The 9,886-nt window shown below is 61.5% G+C and overlaps 1 protein-coding gene across 1 annotated transcript; it reads left to right on the forward strand.

The window, feature by feature from the left end:
• Nucleotides 1-3,964: 3,964 nt before the first annotated feature.
• Nucleotides 3,965-8,149, forward strand: EMIHUDRAFT_109139 (hypothetical protein; the record flags this gene model as incomplete). Its single annotated transcript, XM_005791283.1, has 9 exons — nucleotides 3,965-4,128; nucleotides 4,412-4,446; nucleotides 4,561-4,667; nucleotides 5,052-5,236; nucleotides 5,332-5,335; nucleotides 6,112-6,566; nucleotides 7,263-7,340; nucleotides 7,912-8,068; nucleotides 8,120-8,149. 9 exons carry the CDS (start codon nucleotides 3,965-3,967, stop codon nucleotides 8,147-8,149), a joined length of 1,215 nt encoding a protein of 404 aa, XP_005791340.1.
• Between the last annotated feature and the right edge of the window lie 1,737 nt (nucleotides 8,150-9,886).

Raw genomic sequence — 9,886 nt, forward strand, 5'->3', positions numbered from 1 at the left:
GGGCGCGGCGGCAGCGGCGGCAGCGCGCGCGCGCGGCGCGCGCGACGGAGGGGCGGAGCAGCGACCGCGCGCGCGGTCGCTGCTCCGTCTGTCCCGGAGCGCCGTCTGCGCGGGGTGCGCGTCAGGAGAGGGGGCAAGCGTGGCGGCGCGGGACGCGCGGCGGCGGCGGCGAGCAGCCGAGCGCTCCGTGCGCGGTGAGGCGGCCGGGCGAGGGCGCGGCGGGTGACGGGGGAAGGGAGCAGCCGGGCGACGAGAGGTAGGAGGTGCTCGCCGGCGAGCGCTCCCGCGCCTGCGGAGGGGCAAGGCCTGAGGGCGGGCGGGCGGGCGGGCGGGCGCGGGGGGGGGGGGGGATAAAAGCTGCGCCGCCCCCGCACCAGGGACACCGGGCGCGGCTCGCCTCCACGCGCCGGCTCGGAAGAGGGGCTGTCGGCGGCGCAGCAGAGCGGCTCGCCTCGGCGCTCGAGCCGCCAACAGCCCCAATCCTCGACGTGACGGCCGTTCCCAGGGCCGTCCGGTGCGCGCCCGACCCACGCCCCCTCTCGCACCCCTCCGACCCCCCCTGCGCGGCGCACCTATCCGCTGTGCGCCGGCTCGAGCGCCTATCGCCAAATCGCGACGTTTGAGCGCAGCGCACGCGTCCCACACGTCACGCGCGCGCAGGAGAGCGTGCGGCACAGCAGTAGCGTGTGCGCGCCGAGGGCATCGCGCCGCAAACCCCGCGCGTTCCGCCCCAGCAGAGGCTGCAGCCTCTGCACAAGCTACACCACTGTAAGAATGGTGAGTACTTGGGGTTGAGTGGGCTTGCTTGCTCCCTTAGCCGGGAGCAAAAATGCAAGAATAAAAATGCCTCTGACGGCGGGAGAGAGAGAGCGAGAGACAGACAGAGAGAGTATGAGGTGACACCACGCACATCCATTCCAGGAGGAGTGATCATGGCCGCCGGCTCGGTCGCGGCCGCCGGCTCTCGCAGCTCATCGGCGCTGTCCAACTACATCAGACACTCTGCGCAGCGCAGCCTCGCCACTGCCGCTGCCGCCGCCACTGCTGCCACGGCCCTCTCCCCCACACCGCCGGCCTCCTCGTCGCCGCCTCCGCCGCTGCCCTTTTCTGGCAAACCTCGGCCCCACAATAGGAGCACCTGTGACGGGTCAGCCGTGGGTTAGTTTGCAGGCACGGTGGGAATGGCGTGCGGCGGAGCCGTTGTGGTGCAGCCAAACCGCTACGAAGGGTCTCTAATTGCCTTCCCCAAACCCAAATTCTTCTAACCCCTTCACCGCCGAAAATGGCTCCACGCGGTGGCGCTCGCTGCTGGGTCTCTCTCTGGATGGAGAGACGGTCTCGCTGCATGGCCTGCTGCAAGATCTCGCCCGCACCGTCGCTGTGCGTCGTGCTCCGCAGCCGCAGGGTCTGTTGCTCTCTCTGCCGTGCTCGCACGGCGGTCCCGCCGGGCCCCGCGCCCTCGCCGCCCGGCCGGGGCTGGAGAGGCTCAGCAGAGGTTGATGCCGCGCTCCTTGCACACGGCCACCAGCTCAGGCTGCTCCGTGTTGTCCACGTAGAGCTTCTGCACGCGAGGGGAGGAGCGATGAGCATTGGGCGGGGGAGGGGCGTGTGGCGAGGGGGAGCGTCTTGCGCCTTCAAGCTCGGGGTGCCCCCCTCCTTGAGGGCGGCGGCCAGCGCCTTGCAGCCCTCGTCGCCAATCTTGTTGTTGCCGTTGAGATAGAGCACCTCGAGCCGCGGCGCTGCCCCGCTCGCGAGGACCTCCGCCAGCTGCGCCGCCTCCGCGTCGCCCCAGCCGAGGCCGGTGTAGTCCAGCTCGGTCGCCTTGCCAAACTGCTCCTCGAAGGCGGCCTCGTACAGCCCCTTCACCAGCGGCTTGTCGTCCTTGCCGTTGGTGAAGCTCTTCTTCTCCAGCTCCGCCGCGAACGCAGACGGCAGCAGCGGAGGGCTCCGGCCGCCGGCCTGGGTGCAGTCCTCGATGAGGCTGCCGCAGTCGTACTCCACGCCGTCGCGCGTCTTGCCGAGGTCGAGCGAGAGGTAGGCGGCCTTTGTCAGGCCAGCCCAGCTCTGCTCCGTGTAGCACCAGCCGCGGTCAAAGTACGCGGCCACGTTGGTGCCCTCGGTCTGATCCTCCGCCTTGTGGCCGTCCGGGAAGGAGGTCAGCCGCAGCACCCAAGTGTGCTGGTGGGAGTAGAGCGTGCCGAGGCAGCCCAGCCCCTCCTTGAAGAGCGCGTTCTGCTCCTCGGTGCGCATGACGCCGTTGGCGGGATCGGGGTGCTGGTGCAGCGAGCCGAAGTCCCAAAAGACGCCGAGCCGCGTGATGGAGCTGAGCAGGGCCTTGAGCGCCCTCGCGACGCGGGAGAGGTTGGCTCCGCGCGGGTCGGGGTGGTCCTTGGTCAGCCACGGGTAGGAAAGCGCTCCGACGGGAAGCCAGTCATACTCGGTCGCCTCGACGAGGTCGGCGAGGGAGAGGAAGGCCTCTTTGGGCAGCGCCTGACGGTGGGAGAGGACGCCGCCCGCCTCGGCGTGGCTGATGATCCACTGCGCGTCGAGGAGGGCGACGGCGCCGCTCGCGAGGACCGGCTCGAGGTCGCCGCCGCCGAGCTTGCGCCACAGTTCCAGCTTCTCCTCATCGACGCCGAGATCGGTGGCGGAGGGGAGGGCGGCGGCCGGCTGCGTCGGCGCGGCGGTGTCGGCGGGCGTCGGGGCGTCGAGTTCGACGGCGGGAGGGCCGGGCAGCTCCTCGGTCGGGGCCTCGACGCGGCTGGAGACGCAGCCCATCGTGAGAAGTCGATCGACTTTGACAAGGACACAGGTGGAAAAGAATTCAACGCGGCACGCGACAGTACCAAAAGAGGAACACTCGATCGCGTCGCCTACACGAAGGCGTCGAGGGGGGGACAGTTTATTTCTTTTTTTGAGCTTAGCCTTCGATGTTAGGAAACAAAGCAAGGCGGGACATGGCATATCGCTCTCGGGCTCACAGACATCCCTCACACCCGCCGCCCCCGCGCGCGCCCCACCCCGGCCGGGAGAGAGGGGAGTGACAGTTTGGGACGGCGACAGCCCGAGTATGTTGAGTCCTGGCTCAACAACGCAGGGTTCAAGAGGGGGTGGTCCGGCTCACAAGTCCGGCTCACGCGCCTCGAGCTGACCATCTTGCCCGCTCCCGCCCGCTACACGCGGTCCAATATTACCTGAGATTACCCGAGATTACCCGAGATTGCCCGAGATTACTCGATATCGCCCGAGATCGCGAGTAGTGTTTGTTTGTGTTTGTGTGCGCGCGTGTGTGCGTGTGTGTTTGCGTGTGTGTGTGTGTGTGTGTAAGTGCCCACACTCCCCGACTACACGAGGTCCAATATTACCTGAGATCACCCGAGATTACCCAAGATAACCCGAGGTACAGATCACCCGAGATCTCCCAAGATTACCCGAGATTACCCGAGGTTACTATCAGTGCGTGTGTATCTCTCTCTCTCTCTCTCTCTCTCTCTCTCTCTCTCTCTCTCTCTCTCTCTCTCTCTCTCTCTCTGTCTGTCTGTCTTTCCCTGTGTGTGTGTGTGTGTGTGTGTCCATGCGTGCGCGTGTTGCGTCACATGTGAATGTTGTACAACAGCCACTATCGCGGGGGCGCCTACACGAAGGCGGGCAACATTCTTTTTTTCGGAAATGCTGCTCTCCTGTTTGGCGCTGTCGCCGTCCGACGCCTCGCCGACGCCGGCAGGCCGCGGTGAGCCATCAACCACGCCTCCGCGCGCCGCGCTGCCGCTGCTGCTTCCAGAAGCCGCCTCCACCAAATTGGTGCCAAAGTCCCGCCGTAGTAGCCGCGGGCGATGTTTGCAACACTGGACGTAGAGCGGCACGGCGGCGATGACCCGGGCGCTTCAGAGGGCCTCTGGCCACCGTACACACACACATTCACAAGCAAGTACACACAGGCACCGCGCCTCAGCCGCGTCGGTACATGCAGGCGCTGCAGCCCGAGGCGCTGGACTACGTCGCTGGCCTGCGCGGGCCGGTGGCGGTGGTGGCAGCGATCGGCCAGTACCGGAGCGGCAAGTCGTTTCTGCTCAACCAGCTGATGCGGCTCAACTGCAGCGAGGGCTTCCAGGACACTTTCATAGACATGTCACAACAACCGCGGCTCCAGGACACTTAAAAACATAGACAGCTCACAAAGCACCGCGGCTCGAGGCCACTCTCGTAGACAGTTCACACTCCAGTCACACACACGTGCGGGACCGGTCACGCGCACATGTACATGTGAGGCGCCTCCGGTGCACGCCTCCATTGCCCAATGCATCCCTCATCCGTCTCTTCACACGCCGGTGGCCGCGAGCAGGTCGGGCACCGGCGGGATTACCCGAGATTACCCGAGATTACCCGAGATTACCCGAGATTACCCGAGCAGGTCGGGCACCGGCGGGACGCGCAGACCAAAGGAGTGTGGCTGTACGGGCAGCGCGCCGAGGCGTTCGGAGGCCCCGGAGGCGCCACGGTCCTCTTTCTTTAATTGTTTAACGAGTCGCACTTGACTAACCACAGGGGAATTGAGTACAGGCGCCACGGTTCTCTTTCTCGACTCCGAGGGGTTCGAGGGGACGGGGAAGGCGGCTGCGTACGACGACCGCATCTTTGCGTTTGCGGCGCTGTCCGCTGCGGCTCGGGTAATCTCGGGCAATCTCGGGTAATCTCGGGTAATCTCGAGCAGGTGCTGTCCGCGGCGGCGGTGCTCATTCTAGGAACCTTCTAGGAACCTTCAGGAGCCTTCTAGGGTACTTCTAGGTGCTGTCCGCGGCGGCGGTGCTCTACAATCTGGTGGAGGGCCGTCCGAGAGGCGGCGCTTTCAATGATAACCAATGAATGAGTTCGTTTTCATTGTATGAAAGGTGGAGACTACTCGAGAGGGGCGGCGCCCTTTTAGTTCACTCTCAAGTAACGAATCGCCTTTCCTTAAATGAAAGGTGGAGACCATCCGAGAGGCGGACATCGCGAAGCTGGCCTTCGCTGTTAATTAATAATTAGTTAAAGGCTCTGATAATTAATTACAGGCGGACATCGCGAAGCTGGCCTTCGCCGCGCAGCTGGCGTCGGAGTTCTGGCGCCGCACTAGCGGCGAGGCGGGCGGAGGAGGCGGGGGAGAGGGCGAGGGCGGCGGCGGCGAGGGGAGCGACAGTGGCGATGGCGGCGGCGGCGAGGAAGGCGGAGGGAAGGGTCGCGGCACGGCGCGGCGGCGGTGGGCTCCTCCTGCAATGCTCTGGCGTGTGCAGCGCCGACGTCTTTAAGTCATTAACGAATCGTGATGAATTAATTGGAGGGAATTGAGTCCAGGCGTGTGCGACGTCTTTAATTAGTTAAACCAATCGTCCCTATCTAATCAGAGGTGGTTAGTCACAGGCTTGTGCAGCGCGACTTCTTGCAAGGAGGGTCGGTGGAGGAGTATCTGCGGCAGGCGCTTAGTTATTACTAAGGGTAATGAATTAAGGGTCATGAATTAAGGGGAATTAATTAAGGTCGGTCGAGGAGTCCTTGCGGCAGGCGGCTCAATGAACTAATTACTACCCCTCCATTAAGGGTACTTAATTGAGGTGGAGGAGTCCTTGCGGCAGGCGCTGCAGCCGGTCTAGCCGCCTAGAAGCAGACATACGTATTCTTACACTCCAACAAGCGCTCGAGAGACGTACTCAGCCGTATGATTCGGCCGTGTTCACTGTAGTCGCCCCCCTCGTATTCAAACGGTGCTCTGAAGACGCTGCACAGTACCGCCTTCCCGCCCCCGAGGTTGTTGGCGGATTCGTGACTTGTAGGTCGAGCACGCTCCGACGGACGCGCAGGCGGGGCAGCCGAGAGTACCCGAGAGGACCCGAGAGGACCCGAGAGGACCCGAGAGGACCCGAGAGGACCCGAGAGGACCCGAGATTACCCGAGAGTACCCGAGAGGAGCCGAGAGTACCCGAGAGTACCCGAGAGTACCCGGGATTGTCCGAGACGCCCAGGCGAGGCAGCTCTGACTCGGTGTTAGCTAGCTGTGAACTCGTTGTGAACTCGTTGTGAATTCGTTGTGAACTCGTTGTCAACTCGTTGTCAACTCGTTGTCAACTCGACGCGCAGGCGGGGCAGCTCAACGCCATCCGCCGCACACTGCGCTCCTTCGGCGGCATGCGCGGCCTCGGCTTACCGCAGCCCCACCCTTCCCGAACGTCCCTCTGCGACCTCCCGCCCGATCAGCTAGCGGCAGAGTACCGGGCGGGCATGCAGGCTGTGCGGGAGTGGGTCGGTTCTGTTGCGCAACGGCGGAGGAGGCGGGCGCCGGCGGCGGAGGCGGAGGCGGAGGCGGAGGCGGAGGCGGAGGAGGCGGAGGAGGCGGAGGCGGCGGAGCGGCCAGTTGCGTCACGCGTTGGGACGACTGCAGCAGACGCGATGGCGATGGCAAATGGGAATGGGAGGGTGTGGGGCAGTGGCAAGGAGCTGGCGGGGGCGGTGCGGAAGCTGGTGGAGGCGCTCAACGCCAACGCCATCCCGACGGCCGGCTCCGTCATCGACTCTTTCAACAACGAGGCGATCCCGTTGATTAATTATTGATTACAGAGGCAGTGATGAAATGATCAACAGATTGACTCGTTCAACAACGAGGCGACCCCGTTGATGAATTATTGGTTACAGAGGGCAGTTATGAAATGATCAACAGATTGACTCGTTCAACAACGAGGCGATCCCGTTGATGAATTATTGATTACAGAGGCAGTTATGAAATGATCAACAGATTGACTCGTTCAACAACGGGGCGATCCCGTTGATGAATTATTGATTACAGAGGCAGTTATGAAATGATCAACAGATTGATCTCCTTCATTGTCAAGACGAGTTGTGAAGAGTCGATGGCTGATTAACTACTCACTGACGCCTTCCACAACGAGGCACTCGTTGTTAAGATTCGACGACGCACTAACTCACCCCTACTGGCGCCGTCCACAACCAGGCCCGCGCGACGGCGCTGGCGACGCTGCGGGCGGATGCCGAGAAGAGCGTTCCGCTGCAGCCCGACGAATTGTGGTCGTTCACGCCGCCGGTCGTTCACACACAGGCGGATGCGGAGGCGCTCCCGCTGCCGATGGTCGAGGCTCGGCTCGCCTCCTCCCTCGCCGCCTCCGTCGCCGCCGCCGAGCGGGCGCTGCGCCGGCGCGTGTTTGGCGGGGGGGCGGGGGGGGGGGGGGGGCCCCTGAAATTAATGAATATTAACTCCTACCCCTTTTAATTCATAGGCCCCTGTTTGGCGGGGGGGCGGGGGGGCGGCTGGCGGCGGCAAACATGGCGGCGGTCCCTAAAGCGGCCGGCGAGAGGTAGCCGAGATGGCGTCGAGATATAGCGGGGATTGAGGAGGGGAGGGAGAGAGAGAGAGAGACAGAGACAGAGACAGAGACAGAGAGAGAGAGAGACAGAGAGACAGAGAGAGACAGAGACAGAGAGACAGAGAGAGAGAGAGAGAGAGAGAGACAGAGAGACAGAGAGACAGAGAGACAGAGAGACAGAGAGACAGAGAGACAAACAGTTATTGAAACGTATTCAGGCGACGCCAACTTCCGCGCGTCACACGCCCAGTGCCGCCTGCTCTGGTCTCGCTGCGCCGCCTCCCTCGCCGCCCTCCGCGCCGTGTTGCTGCCCTCCCGCCGCCGCTTCCACGCGCGCGTCGAGCGCTGCAACGACACATTGAGGTTTATTATTATCATTGCTACTGTTGTTGTTGTTGTTGTTATTACTATTATGATTAGTGGCATCACTATTTCTTATCATCGCTGTTTATTGGTATTCATGAGCATCGCTACTTACTATTGCCATTACTCTACTGTGATTGTGATCCTCACTGTTGTTGTTATATTGTTACCATTCTGATTGTTGTCATTCCTACTTTAGCGGCTGCGTTGGGCCGGCGGCGGCGGAGTATCACGAGAGGCTGGCGCTGGAGGCGGGGAAGGGCGAGGAGGAGTTCAATGCGCGCTTCCACGGCCAGCTGTCCCACGCCCTCTTCCTGTTGTGCGTTGGCGGCATCCTCACCTTCTGCGACGTGGTCGTGAGCGCACTGATGAATCTTAACTAATAATTAATGAGTATTAATTCATAGGCATCCTCACCTTCTGCGACGTGGTCGTGAGCGCACTGATGAATCTGAACTAATAAGTAATGAGTATTAATTCATAGGCATCCTCACCTTCCGCTACGTGGCCGTGAGCGCCTTAATGAATCTTGATTAATATCAATTAGTATTCATGCATAGGCATCCTCACCTTCCGCTACGTGGCCGTGAGCGCATTAAATAATCTGAAGATTGATCTTAATAATTCAATTCATAGGCATCCTCACCTTCCGCTACGTGGCCGTGAGCGCCTTAATGAATCTTGATTAATATCAATTAGTATTCATTCATAGGCATCCTCACCTTCCGCTACGTGGCCGTGAGCGCATTACACAATCTGAAGATTGATCTTAATAATTCAATTCATAGGCATCCTCACCTTCCGCTACGTGGCCGTGAGCGCCCTCGCCGAGGTGGGCTGCCGGCTGCTGCTGCCTTAAGAGCTGGGGCCGCGTCCTGTGACCGCGTGATCCGGTGTGATCTGGTGTGACCACAGGTCGGCTGCTGGCTGCTGTTAATTAATAGCAATCAAGATGAACTAATCTCGGCCGATCTCGCGGAGGTGGGCTGCTGGCTGCTGCTGGCGTCGGTGGAGCTGCTGCCCAGGCTGGCCAAGCTTTAAATAAATAAATAAAAACGGACACCTCTCTACTGTGAGATGGGTAAAAAGGAACAGGTCCCCGCCCTTGCGATCTTTGTGCAGGGTTCTTTGTTGGCCAAGCCAAGTTTTGCTTCTCAGATAGATTGGCATCCATAATCACTATGATACGAGTTAATGAGCTCAAGCTGCGTCTTCGCAGGCTGGCTGCGCTCGCCCAGTTCTCGCCCGTCGCCGCAGCTACTGCGTCGGTCTGGGAGATATGGGGAGATATGGGGAGATACGGGGAGATAGTGTCCCCCCATCCCCAGGGCCTTCAGGGCTCACACCTCACCCTCTCACAGACCAGCTCGCAGCGCCATAGGACGTATTTCCTTCTCAACAACAAGGCGTGTGAATAGGTCTGGGAGACGGCGGCGGGGAAGGTGGCTGTCGATTGGTACGAAGGCGATTAATTAATTGGGCGATGAATTCAGATTTATCAATTAAAGGCGGCTGTCGAGTGGTACGAGGCGATTAAATCAGTGAATTGGGCGATGAATTCATATGTGTCAGTTAAAGGCGGCTGTCGAGTGGTACGAAGGCGATTAATTAATTGGGCGAGTAATTCAGATTTATCAATTAAAGGCGGCTGTCGAGTGGTACGAGGCGATTAAATCAGTGAATTGGGCGAGTAATTCAGATTTCTCAGTTAAAGGCGGCTGTCGAGTGGTACGAGGCGGTGGTGTTCAATCCGGTGGCGGATTTGGACAACCTGCTGCTGCCGCTGGCCGCCGGCCTCCTCGCCGTCTGCACTGCGCGATACTGCCGCCGCTGCGCGCGCGCCACGCGCCGCTGGCGAGGGCGATCAGCTGGCGAGATGCAGCCGAGATGCAGCCGAGATGCAGCCGAGATGCAGCCGAGATGCAGCCGAGATGCGGGCGAGATGCGGCCGAGATGCAGCCGAGATGCAGCCGAGATGCGGCCGAGATGCAGCCGAGATACACCCGTTGCAGCCGATGTACGCCCGCCCGAGAACGCCCGAGATGATCCGAGATCACCCGAGATTTCCGAGCTCAGGCAGCTACCGGCACGTCGGCGGCGGCGACGACGACGACGACGAGGAGGAGGAGGACGATCTCTCGGGGTCGAGGCACGTCTCCGGTCGCTGGCCTGAC

Source organism: Emiliania huxleyi, assembly GCF_000372725.1.
Source record: "Emiliania huxleyi CCMP1516 unplaced genomic scaffold EMIHUscaffold_114, whole genome shotgun sequence".
Classification (NCBI taxonomy): domain Eukaryota; phylum Haptophyta; order Isochrysidales; family Noelaerhabdaceae; genus Emiliania; species Emiliania huxleyi.